The 13,508-nt window shown below is 44.4% G+C and overlaps 2 protein-coding genes across 2 annotated transcripts in view; one reads left to right on the top strand and one right to left on the bottom strand.

Annotated features, from left to right (window-relative positions):
- Dtx4 (deltex E3 ubiquitin ligase 4) overlaps positions 1 to 8,822 on the top strand; it is a 34,855-nt gene extending 26,033 nt beyond the window's left edge. Inside the window, exons 8-9 of the mRNA XM_045157054.1 lie at positions 1,805 to 1,894; positions 5,416 to 8,822. Of these exons, the coding sequence (XP_045012989.1) occupies positions 1,805 to 1,894; positions 5,416 to 5,649 (324 nt within the window). The 3' untranslated portion in view covers positions 5,650 to 8,822. The remainder of the gene's footprint in view (positions 1 to 1,804; positions 1,895 to 5,415) is intronic.
- Positions 8,823 to 10,262: 1,440 nt separating this feature from the next.
- On the bottom strand, positions 10,263 to 13,508 carry LOC101594420 (macrophage-expressed gene 1 protein). Its single transcript, XM_012950949.2, has 2 exons — positions 13,275 to 13,508; positions 10,263 to 13,009 (listed from the first exon to the last, which is right to left on the bottom strand). The coding sequence occupies exon 2, from the start codon at positions 12,965 to 12,967 to the stop codon at positions 10,835 to 10,837; it is 2,133 nt and encodes a 710-aa protein (XP_012806403.2). The 5' UTR covers positions 12,968 to 13,009; positions 13,275 to 13,508; the 3' UTR covers positions 10,263 to 10,834.

Here is a 13,508-nt window from a genome sequence, read left to right as displayed (position 1 = left end):
TGATTTATACAGAAAAGAAGTTCATATGATTTATGATTGGAGGCTGGGGCAAGATAAACAATTGTATCCAATTACATTTGACAAGGACTTCATGGTGCTTCAACTCATAACAGAAATCAAGACAGGCAGGCATGTGCAGAAGAGGGAAAATCCAAAAAGAAGCCTTGCTGTACCCCAGCACACTTCTGCAGTAATCAACCCAGTCCCTCAGGATTGAAATGAGAACTAAGGGGAAGGTGTTCTTCCTTCGTGACTTTCATCACCTTTTACAGGCCCCAGCTGCCTACAAGGTCCCAATGGCTGTCAAATTCCAAGAAAGTAGAAGACAGGTGGATCCTTGGGGCTTCCTGCCTTGAATGCCTCATCATATTAGTGAGGTCCAGGCTCAGTGAGAAACCCTGTCTCAAAAAATAAGGTGGAGAGTACAAGAGGAAAACGCATGTGCACAGGCATGTACATGAACACACATGTATACTCACCTGCATATGAACAAGTATACTGTGATGTCCAGCACCATGAGGTCCTTGCCAGATGTGATCAGATGCATGCAACACTCACACACACACATACAATCCAACAGGAGTTTTGGAGGGGACAAACCATATCCAAAACCACAGCGCCTATACTGGAGGCATGGCTTAGCAGTGAAGGCGTTTGCCTGCAAAGCCTGAGGACCCAGGTTTGATTCCCCAGTACCCACGCAAGCCAGATGCACAAGGTGGCACATGCACCTGGAGTTAGTTTGCAGTGGTTGGAGGCCCTGGTGTGCCCATTCTCTCTTTCTCTCTTCCTCTTCCTCTCTCTGTCTCAAAGAAGTAAATAAATAAAATATTTAAAAAAAAAAAAAAGAAAGAAAGAAAAGAAAACCACAGCACCTGAGTTCCAACTCAGTTCTACTTTGATTTCTTTGCTACCCGGTGTCCTAAAACGACTTGCTTAATAGGGTTTGGTGATGATAGCTGAAATGTGAGAAGATTTTCAATCTGTGTTGCTGATCAAGCAGACAAACACCATGAAGACAAAGAAGAGAAATCTACAAGACTTTTTTTTAGCAAATTCTGCATGCATGGCTCATAGCTTGTAGAACTTTGTTATTCTGAGTAGGTTAGGGGTTAAAAGACCAATGTGTGGCCAGGTATGGTGGTGCACACCTTTAATCCCAGCACTCAGAAGGCAAAAGTAGGAGGATTGCTGTGAGTTTGGGGGAAACCTGGGACCACAGAGTGAGTTTCAGGTCAGCCTGGGCTCGAATGAGAACTACCTTGAAAAACAACAGCAGCAGCAAAAATCCCAGTGTGTGCCCCAGAAAACCTATGCTTAAGTTTTAGCAAAACCACTAACCTTACAGAAGCCATTTGATTTCCTTGGGATGCAGTTGGCCTCATTCATAAAATAGCAAGTGAGGATAATGAAGCTGACATTAGTTTTCTGAGCTCTTATATACTAAGCTTACTAGGTCTACATAACTGTCCCACAAGGTAGATAAGCTGTATCATTTTATCAAAGAGTTGGGGCAAAAGCTCCACAAGAGGATTTTAGATAACCTAGCAGGGAAGGAGCGGCTCTGTTTCAAACCCAAGTTAACCTCTGGCCTCCACATGCATGTGCACACACATATACGCCCATACACACATAAATCAGCTTGCACACTCACGTGCTAAAGGACTGTCATGACTTGTTGGGTTGATTCTCTATGGCTCTAATAATTGTCATCAGTATGTGAATTAGTCCCAGCTAATCCCACCCTTCCCCGTTCTCATGAGAACCATTTTGAATAATACCTCTGTTTTCTTTCTGCCTTTAGGGACCAGAACACCCAAATCCGGGGAAGAGTTTCAGCGCCCGTGGCTTTCCAAGACACTGTTACCTTCCAGACAGTGAGAAAGGAAGAAAAGTAAGAGTAGATGGTGCAGAGGAGGACTGGGCTGGGGGAGGTGGAGGTTATTTTAAGTTAGAGCCTTAAATTTTGCTTCTGCATTGCACACAGGAAGCAGAACTGGGTGTCTGCCGGCTGTAGACACACACGGTAACAAAGCCGTATCTGAGTCAACATGCAGGCTGAGAGTGATCAGGCTGCTTTTGCAGGTGTTTGGGAGTAGGGCTGTTTATTTTTTCCTTCTCAGAATACTGATGGCAATAATTCATCTATTTTAGGATCCTTCACCTAAATGCTAGTCTTGGAAACAGTACTCGTGTTGACCCATAGGAACTTGTTAGAAGTTTAGAACCAGAACCTACTTCATCTTGTGATTTCCACATGGTCTGGACACTCACTGAGGCATGAGAAGCACTTTTCTGGGACAAGGATCTTAGTTAGTGGGAGATTATGTTACTGGGTTTTGTAATTCCTAATACTTCAGTAGTCCCAAAAGCTCTAACTAGAATAAACAGTTTATGTTTGTCATTCTGTAGGTTAAGCCAGAAAAAAAGAAATGATAAGACTTTCATAATCTGTCTTGATACTAAGAGGGGTAAGAGCCTTTAGTTTAAGAGTAGCACTAAGGGAGTTACCAGACAAGAGGTGTGATTTAGTCAACTTTATCTGCAAATCTCAGCAGTTTCCTTTGACAAATGTTTACCTTTTGTGCACTTTGCATGTCAGTGGCTATGTCAATGTTGTTTCCGGAGGTCAAAGTCCTAGTCTGTTTGAGCTGTGGTTCATAAACAGAAGAAATGTATTTCTTTTAGTTCTGGAAGCTAGGAAGTCCAAAATCAAGGTACCTGCAGATTCAAGTGCTCACTTCTTACTCATAGACAAACCCTTCTCCCTAGGTCCTCTTGTGGGATAAAAGCAGTCTCTTCCAGGTCTCTTTTATAGAAGTGTTAATCCCATTCATTGAGATGCAGTCTTAGGACTTGTGAAAGATTCTGCTTCCTAATGTTCTATCACCTAGGAGGTGAGGATTTCAGCCTATTTAGGGCATATATAAACATTCAATATCAGACTGCTTGATATTGAATATTGTTACCTTAGAACCCATGTTGCAGGATGATTCTGAGATCTATGTGCTTCCAATAGAAGGGGACCGAGAACCAAGAGGAAATCAAAGTGGAAGTACATAATCCTATGTAGTACTCCTGGAAGCTTTTTACTTCAAATGACATTTTGTAAGTCCCATCAAGTCATAGACAAACCAGGTAAAGGATGAGGTATTGTTACACCATAGAGAAAAAAGTACCCTGGGTCTCATGTCAAGAGGTGTGGTTATGTTCTCTTCTTCCAAGGAGAAAGAAGATAGTTTGGAATTAGGAAATCACCAACCATTCCAGGATGTGCCCATGTAATGTTCCCAGATTAAATGAGTCAGGACTCGGTCTGGAACATGATTTTCTTGAAGAACCAAGATTCTGTGCCTGCGCCCAATATCTGCATCACGACTGTTGGTTCTAAAGTCTGCTATTAAGACTGTAACCATGTTGTCAAGGTTTCCTTTCTTCCAGACCTCCTTCTTCATGTTAATGACATACCCTAGATCCCTGCAGCCCACTCTACATACATCCATCATCTTGGACTCTTGCCCTGGAGGAACCACATCACTTGAGCTCATTCCTCACTATACTGTTGTTCAAACCCCTTGATTACATTGACAGCCCCACTGAATGCCTCCTGATCCTTCACCACCAGACCAGTCATCCCAGTGCAGTTTCTGATATCAAGTTCCTTTGTTTAAAAGAAATGAAAATTTAAAATTACATTGAATTGTTTTGAGAGCATTCCCTTTCTTCCTCACAAAGTATGGTCTTCTTCTCTTGGCATAAAGAACCCCACTACATTGTGCCTTTAATCCTTCTCTCACTAATTCAACACAGTGAGGTGCTTGTCCTTCATAGCCCCTGCTCCAGGTCCCTGACCTTGAGCTTCATTGCATTGTCAGGTGTAATAACAGCAGGGACTTCAGAGCTCCATCAACCTGGGTTGGTGTCTTAGTTCTGCCACTTACTAGTTGTGGAAATGACATGAGGCGTCATGCATTGAAGACTGGTTTCACATTCGATCAAATCAGCTCATGATTTCTGTCTGTAGACAGGAGGTTGTAAACGCTCAGTGGGAAGAGCAGCTGTTCTACCTGTCTATTCCTTGGGCTCATATTTATTTACTGTTCTTATACTTTACTTCCTACTTCATTAACACATCTAAAACCCTTCCCTGCCAGGCGTGGTGGCGCACGCCTTTAATCGCAGCGTTCAGGAGGCAGAGGTAGGAGGATCACTGTGAGTTCGAGACCACCCTGAGACTACAGAGTGAATGCTAAGGTCAGCCTGGGCCAGAATGAGACCCTACCTCACCCCCCACCAAAAAAAACCCTCCCTGAGACTAGTCTCAGAAACAGCTGCCTCTACCCCCTCAAAAATCTATACCAAGCTCTCATCTTATTATGCTTTAGTCCACAGGCTGTGGAGCCAGACAGTCCTGAGGTCAAACTCCCTTCGTCCTTTGCACTCAATAGCTGTAAGAACAGGGAAAATTCTGTTTTGTGGTCAACCTTATGAGCCTCTGCTCCCTACAAGCGTACCTGCTCATCTAATTACTTGACTATTGTATGACTCAATGCCTAACACTAAGTAGTAACCACTGTGTAAATGTGAGCTCACATTTTAAATTTTTTTTTAATTTAGTATTACATTACCACTACTGTTATGGCTTCTCAGCCACGAGCTCATAACATGTTGTCAATAGTTCAGGCTTGAAGCACAGGTATTTCTTCATGCAGGAACAGTACATTAAGTCCTGCTCAATCAAGATTTTGTTGATATTAACTAAATAAGATACTTCTGCAAGCCTCAAGACTTTCTCTGGGCTTTGGTTTCCTCGCCTGTAAGATTAGGGACAATAATACCACCTGCCATACCCCTGGTTCAGAGTGTGGTTGTGAAAACCAGATAAACACATAAATATAAAGCAATCCCAGACAGGTCAAAGTGTTTCAAGGTATCACTAGAGAAATCTTCCTCAACTTCAGCTATTGGGAAATTAATTCCACCTTGAGGCGGAAGGGCAGCAGTTATGAAACTCTTCCTCCTCCACCTCAAAGGTCTGTGTTTTAACACTCAGGTATGTTGATTGAGCTCTCAGTAGTGTGCTCTGGGCACTAGCAAGAAAATACTTATCACATAATGACTCCTAAAATGTGCTCAGCCTTCAAGGCAGGTAAGACTATTGCCATTTTATAAAGAACAAATTAAAGCTCAAAGAAGTGTTTCAAGTTGTCCAAAATAACAGTTATTGAATAAGAGATATAAGTACCAACCTATTGCTCCCTGCTTCCAAGTTCAAACCTTTCTCTTCCACCAGACTGTATAAAGCATCTTGATGCAAAAAGGGGTGGGAACCTTGGGACGACTGTACCATCTAAGGAATAGTTTCTGTCCCACACTGACTGTCTGGCCTTTGGTCTCCTAATGTTGTTGCCTCAGGTTCTAAAGCTGCTGTTGGTGGCCTGGGACCGCCGTCTCATCTTCGCCATTGGCACCTCCAGCACCACAGGCGAGTCTGATACCGTCATCTGGAATGAGGTGCACCATAAGACAGAATTTGGCTCCAATCTCACTGGTCATGGCTACCCAGATGCCAATTACCTGGATAATGTGCTGGCAGAACTGGCTGCCCAAGGAATCTCTGAAGAAACCACTGCCCAGGAGAAGGACTGAGGCTGAATGGGCCCAAGGACCTCAGGATATGGGGAGAATTGAAGTGGAATTTGGTGCCATGGCCCCTGAACTCTCTGTCTCCTCTCTTGTCCTATCTCCATCCCTCATCCCTCGCAACCACAGGGATGTGGGCAGGTTGAGTAAGGTGATGTCATTCATAAATGTCATCGAAGATACAGAGGACATGGGATGAAAATCATCCTCAGTCATGTCCCATGGAGTCGTGGTGCTGGCTAGGCAAAAACCCACACTCCTTCCCCTCCTCACCCAAGGAGGGAACATGGTCAGCACACTTAGGGTATGCAAGGTGCACAGGCACTCCATACCTTGGCCTTGTGAAGTCGAGGTTATTTGCCTCAGCTGGCTTCTTGCTGCTTCCACTCTGCTTTGAGAGCGGAGTTTCCACTTTTCTGTCCTCCACTGGAGTCAGGGAGCTCTCACTGTGCAAGGTTGGGGGTCAGGGGATGGACCACTGTATTTCTGTGACATCAGAAGTTGGATGCCTTGATGTAGAGTGAAGACACATGTTGTGCTGAGAGAGTCAGAGAAGTACAAGCCTCTGAGAGCACATTGAGCTCTCATCCTAGTCCCTGACTTCTCTGGGCCTTCCCTTCCTCCTCACACTTTTATTTGTCCAAAGAGGCATCTGGTTCTCTCATGTGGATAGAAAGACTCTGGGATTCCTCTCTGGGTGGCATCCCATGATGCTCTTTCCAAATGGTCTCTGACCAAACCAGAGCCTCATCCTGCTAAACATCTGCCATTGTCCTCAGGGAGAGGAGCCCCATAGCCTTTTCCCCAGCTCATCTCAGACCAGCTCAGATAATCCATGAGTTTTATCAAGTCACTGTGAGTGGAGCCCACAGTGGGCTCTGTGCCATCTGTGTATGTGCATATGTGTGTGTGGGTGTGTGCGCATACCTGGGCCAGGTTGGTAAAAAGTCCTATCGTGTCCTTGACTAAACTAATGCCAAACCCCAGTGCCGATAAGAATCAAATAGTTATGATGTGGTTCCTTGACCTTCCTCATCCTTTTTCCAGCCCATCTTATAATTAACTTGGACCCTTGTGGAGACAGAACTGTACTTGGTGAGGTATGCTGACACTTCCATCTATTTATTTTTAAGGCTGGATCAGAACCAACCTAGGTCCATCTTGTTTCTCTGAGAGTTTCAGTCCATCTCTATGAAAACTTGCTAATTCAAGCCCAGAGATTATGTTGGGTCCCTCATCTCCAGCCCCCACCTATCACAGATCAACCAAAAGCATGGTGATGGAAACCTATTTAGTTCATTCCTAACAAGGTGGGACCACATTATGTTCTTGTCCAACCTGTGTCTTGGTTATGTTCCAAGACCCTGTCTGTCTCCTCCCAATAGCCTCTTACCACTAGCTCCCATTAAGGAATGGATGTGAGGGTCAGGTAGGAGAGAAGGAGGAATCAAGAAGGGAAATTAATTCCCCCTTTGAAAGTGGGTTATTTGAACTATGTGTTTGGGGGAAGTTCCTCTGGATATTAATTGAAGTTATATACCTCATGTTTTGAGGGTTTAATATAAATATATGGATATATATTTCATAAGATTTGGAAGGTTTTTGACGCCATAAAAGGTTGAAATAAAAGAACCTCCAACAGAGGTACTTAAGGTAAAAGCGAAAGCAGCTTTCAGGACAGTCAGCTGCCTCCTGTTAGGTCTACAGCTGTTTGACATTGTTGTGACTACTGGACTTACTTACGTGTCACCCCAGTTCCTTGGCATGTGCTGGTGCTCAACTTTTTCAGTTTCCAAATAGCTAGAGTGTTAATGGGTTCTCACCAGCCACCAGGGGGAGCTCTGGTAGGATAGACTATTCCTGCCATCTTGGTGTCAGTATCTCCTATGGGGGAAGCCATTTTGTCTCACCAGCAGACCAGGAGACTAGTCCTGAGTTCAGTGTAAGATGGCATAAGTTCCTGCCACAGTAAAGAAGGAGACATCACAACTAAATGGAATAGATGTTAAATGCTGAACTTGAGTCACAGGCATGCCTTTTACCAGGTTACTATCCCAGAGATCACTATAGAGCCTCATTGCCAGCTCAGAATCATCTTCAGCACCCTTTATTTTATCTACTTCTTATCAATAGGGATAAGGAGGCAGATTGAGGAATGATGGGAAGAAAAACCACAATGAAGCAGTGGTACAAAGTAAGACATAAAGGCATGCTTTAATACCTGGCAGAAAGGGTTCATCAAGTGAAGAAGGGGGAGGCCAAGGGCAGAAGGAAGAAGACCTGAGAGGATGACTAAGGAAGTCAGTATTCCAGGGCAGTACCAATCACAGAGTTAGTCTTCATCCTTCAAACATTGCCCCAGAGGACTTTAAGTTGTCCATGCCCCATTTCTGTTCCATGGTCAGGATTGTTAGGGAGCTAAACACCTCACACTGATCCCCATTTCTGTTCCATGCTGAGGATTATCAGAGGGTTGAACTCACCTCAGGCTGCTCCTCCCAGACAGGCAGGGCAGAAGAGATCTTGAATTTCCCACTTAACACTGTACCAATCAAAGCAAGAAGCATTCCCTTGCCTTCTCTTATGCCAAACCAAAAAGGTACAGATTTAGTTTCAACAGGATCAAGACCTGGGCACAAGCTACTTTGACACAGGGTGTTTCCCACAAGATGCCCAGCTCTGTTGTCCTGGCACAAGCAGAGGACCTCGTATCTCATGTCCTTTCATGGTTTCAGCACCAGCAGGCTAGTTCTTCCCCCATACTCCAGGAATTGCCAGGGGGACTGGAGACACCTTGTGACTTGTTCATCCCTTAAAGGGTTATGTGACCCATATGTGGTTGTGTGTGTCCTTGTGTTTTCGTTCACCTTCCCTCTTTGTAAAATTTGGACTTCTCTGTGGTTTTGTACTTGTTCATAAGTACTTGTCCTAGGATTGCACTGTTGTGTGCATGACAGGATTGGGAAAAGACCCATGTGACATAAGAAATGACCACTTGCCTGTGTTTGCTGGTATCTAAGTGGTGGTTTCTGGGGAAGGGCAGGTTAATGTCCAGTTGTAAGTTGTTCTCTTTGTAACTGATGTGTTTTGAAGTCTGGTGTGGCTCTGAGGGAGGACATTGCCACCTGGTGCTCATGAGGTTTATGTGCAGAACAATAAATTGCAAATGAACACCCCAAGTTGTTGTTACTGAAAACTTACTCTTTGGAGGTCAGTGGTGTACCTATGAAAGGCATTTTGGTTATTTCCTCTAGCCTGTAAGAAACATCAGACCTTTCCACCAGATAATGGGAAATTCCCTTTTCTCTAAATATTTTTTCACGTCCCTTCTACCTACATATTTGAACTGACTTAACTCCATGTTCTCTGAAAGAGGCAGACAACAGGGCAAAGGTAATGGGTATTCAAACTTGTGGGGGAAAGGCCATCTTTAAATCTTTGAAATACGACTTTTTAAAAAGTCTTTTCACTTGATTACAATACAGTGTATGTTTTCATCGTTTATAGGCTGTTGTCTTTTTTCCAAATGAATGTTTAGTATTAATTATGCCAACAGTGATGAAACCACAAGAATAAGAAGCAAATGCAGAAGCTGCTTCTTCCTGCATCTCAAATTCCACAAGATGTGGCTTTCTCAGAAGCCAAGACTGTTTTTTCTGCAGACTCCAGCCTTAGGAAACTAGAACTCAGCACAGCGCACCAGCCTTGCAGTCAGGATGGGTATCTGTGTAAAATGGCTTGGTATATATGAACAAGAAACTAGCAAATGACTAGTCAGACAAAGTGTTCTTAGGAACATATTTTAATGCAACTTTTAGGCACATATTTTGCTAGTAGTCACATAAGTTTGTGAAAAGCTTTTGTTTCAATGGGCTGTTAGTGCATTATAAGCCTGAGAGGCTTAATGTGTGGCATTTCTGTTACATTAACCATTACAGAATTCATAGAAGAAAGTCAGTATTTGCAGAAACATGGTTAGCTTGCCTGGAGCATACAAAGAAGACCCAACATCTGCACAATGCCAAAAGTTAGGGGAACATTGTAATGCTGAAGAGGGAGATTTGGGGAAGAAGTTATAAAGTCAATGTCCTGCAGGATAGACAGGAGAGCAGAGCTCATTTATGACCAGCTCAGAGGAAGAAATCAGTCACTTGAGTGGCACAAATCAATCTGTTAGTTTCCTAGAGCACCAGAGTTATTCAGTTGCCTGTTTCCCAATTGTCCTTCACATCCTATCACAAGCAAAAATAATAAAATACTTGGTGAAAACTTGTTACCATTAATTGGAGGTCTACAAAAGGTCTGGTCTAAGTAAGCCCAAATTGTGGGGCAGTAGGAAAAATGTGGAATTGGTGTAATCCCCCTGTTTCCTTTCAGGTGCCTGCAAGATGTCTCAAGGGAGATGACGCAGACATCACAGCGGAAAAGCAGTGGCCTAATGGGACTTCCCATGTCTTTGAGGTTCTGGCCTATAGGAGAATGAAACCCAGATGCCTTCTTTTTTTAATTTTTTTGTTTATTTTTATTTATTTATTTGAGAGTGACAGAGAGAGAAAGAGGTTAACAGAGACAGAGAGAATAGGCGCACCAGAGCTTCCAGCCACTGCAAACGAACTCCAGATGCATGCGCCCCCTTATGCATCTGGCTAATGTGGGTCCTGGGGAATCAAGCCTCCAACTGGGGTCCTTAGGATTCACAGGCAAGCACTTAACTGCTAAGTCATCTCCCCAGCCCCCAAATAGCTTCTTTAAAAAGAGCCAAGAAGGAAGATAGTGTTTCAGGCAGAAAGACTTGCAGCTTACAAACTGGAAACCCCTGTCAGCTTCAGATAAAATTCACAGCTTCTAAACCCAAATCTCTGCATCTATTTCTTTTCATACACATGCAAGCAGGTGAAAACAATCAGTGGAAAATAGACTAGACACCATCATTAGGTCTTTGTCACCGGGGCTGGCTTTTGCTGAATGAGTTTAATCACCACCACAACAACAACAGCAAATACAAGCTGGTCATAAAGCTCTTTTAATTTCCTGGTGCATAGACCTAAATAAGAAGGCACAAGATTATATTATCTGCTCTGTGTTGTCACTAACATGGCAGTACTTAGGAAGGCTGGAGAAAAGAAGAAAGGAATAGAAAGAATGCTTGAAGCTGGGATTGGAGATGACAAAAATTTCCCCTGAAAGAGAATTATGCTGGAATTATATTCTCATCTCCACTGGGGGTGTCTCCAGGTGCTGCAAAGCACTGAGACAAATGCTCCCTCTCTTCAATTGTTTGGTAATCTTTCTTGTGCTTCCTGGTACAGTAGATTGCCAAGGTAATGACAACCACAACTACTGTAATGACACCCACTGTGACACCAGCAGCTGCCTCACCTGACAAGCCACCACTATCCCCATGGAGAACTGTCATGGCTCTCTGCACTTCCAGGGGCTCTCCCAGCTTCCACTGGTGGGTCTCAGGGTCCTTAATCCAGGTTCTGGCACTCTCACTGTTGGTAACTATAACTGTATTAGTAGCAACCTGACTCATGAGGGGTGGCTGAGTATAAGGTGGGAGCCTGACAGGGTGCAAGGACCCACTTGTAAAGATCCCAGAACTGACACAATAGGACACTTGACATCCATCACTGATGAGGGCAAGGTGTTGACTAAAGCCGTCAGGACACCTTTTAGGAGCTGGTGCCCCTATGTCTACAGATGTGGCAAAATTTGCCAATGGGTTCCCCACAGAGCAGCTGAAGAAACCTCCAAAGGGGACAGAAAATTTGTACCCCAGTTCATAGTCCAGAGAAGCACATACCTTGAGGCTCTCAAAGAGGCTCAGTGGAATGTAGCCAGCTGGGCAGGATTGTGCATTTGTCACGGGGTTGACGCTCTTGGAGCTGAAGACACCCCCAAAAAGAAGTCCTGAGTTTTCAGGTACTGAGCCCTTAGACACACACCAAAAAGCCCTAAACTCAGCCTTTGCTACCCGAAACACATCTTCACACACTGTCTTACAGAAGATTTTGAGGGTGCACTTCTTTTTACATTCCAGGCGATTGAAACCCTCCTCGTGGTTCTGAGTCAGTAGATGGACTGGGGAGTAGCCAGAGGGGCAGGAGAGATTACCAGTGAGCAGATTCTTCTGCTCCAAGTTTTGGCAGAGGTCAACGTCACTCTCTGAGAGCTGTGTGCATTGCTGATAAACGCCTCCAAAAGTGAAATTGTTTGTTTTCCCATCGCAAGAGCCATCATCTGTATTGGCTTGAAAGTTGAAGTTGGGGGAGTCGACATTTGTGCAGCCAGGGTAGGTGTTAAAGTTGTAATATTGTCTCACAGCAGATTCCACTGTCTTAGACAGCTTCTTCACCAAGGGGCTTGGCACACCAGGAAGATTATCAGGCTTGATGAAGAAATGCAGGGGCAAGCCAGCACGGTCTATTGCTACCAGGTGGTTGGCAATGCCTTGCTGCCAGGTTTGTAAGGTGATGCCTGGGTAGAAAGGAACCCCACCAATGCTCTGTACCCTGGAGTTGGTTCGGTTTGCAAGGTAGCTCTTGGTCAAGGCATTCTGAGCAGTGTAGTTCTCCTCAAATTTGAAGTTCACAATGTTTAAGAAGGAAATTCCAGCGGCTGATGCCACTGTGGTGTGGCTGGTCTGGCTGTCTTGAAGATAGGAGGACCTGATGTGATCCTCCTGAACAAGCACAGCCCCCGCATCCACACTGGTGATGACGTGAGTGCCATAGTTGAGGACCAGGAGTTCTGCCAGGTAGGTGGCCATCTTTGTCTGGTTTTTCTCCAGCTGGTCACAGATTTCCATGAGCTCCTTCTTAAACCCCAAGCTGAGTTCTGATGTTGGCTTGGTTTTAACCGTGTAGACCAGGGTTCTTACCTGAACTCTGGTAGTTATAGCTTGGTCCCTCACTTGCAGTGTCTTTATTCTTTGGAACTCAGTGGAGAACTTGCCATTGACTTTGGAAAAAGTAGAGACCTCTGCGTTGATGGAAAATGAAGTGGTGCTCTGGTAATTTACCCAGGATTCCAAGATCTCTGAGTTCATCTCCAGGTTGCTCCATTTCTGAGGAATGGTAAAGACTTCTTCAGGAATGATGTACTGTCCATCCTCTGTGGTCCTACAGTTGGTATATTTCAACTCCAACACCCTCCCCATGTCTATATTCCGCAGATTATCCCAGCCTCCTCCAGGGAGAACCTCCAAAACAGGCAGTTTTAAAGCACTCTTGCATTTTTGAAATCCAGCTTCAGGAAGATTTTCTGTTTCAGCACATGTTGCCGCAGCCCAGAGGAGGACAACAGCCGTGAATCTGTACATGGCGCAGACCTTCCCAGTCACCACCAGCGAGCCTGGGGCAAACTGAAAGATAGGGAAGAACATAGTTGCTGAAACAGAAATTTTAACATTTCACCTAAATCCCCAGTTCCTCTTCATGCTGCTCTTATTGCAGAAGAAGGAAGTAAGAGTTGGAAAATAATTATATTGTACTAGATATGCAAACACATTCTCTGGACAGTTTCCTTTCCTTTTCATCCCCTTTCTCTCCCCTATCCCCCTCCCTCCCTGTTTACTCTGTTGCAGCGGAGGGCACACATAATTAAAAGAACATGACCCCACACCTTACCTGTCCTCCCTCAGAAGCCTCTTGTGTGGCTTTTTGTTCCCTGTTTTGGACTTGTTTCAATCTGCTCTCCTGGAACACCACAGGCAGGGGCTTTGTCTGCTCTCTCTCAGGGCTTCATTTCCAGTTTTGTTTTACTGGAAATGCAGAGGCTTGTATCAACATTTCAGTTATTGAGTACCCTGCCTCCACCAAAAACAGACCAGTTCTATGGCAAGTCTTCTCTTTACGACATTG

Source organism: Jaculus jaculus, chromosome 1, assembly GCF_020740685.1.
Source record: "Jaculus jaculus isolate mJacJac1 chromosome 1, mJacJac1.mat.Y.cur, whole genome shotgun sequence".
Classification (NCBI taxonomy): Eukaryota; Metazoa; Chordata; class Mammalia; order Rodentia; family Dipodidae; genus Jaculus; species Jaculus jaculus.
This window is presented reverse-complemented; position numbering and strand designations above follow the sequence as displayed.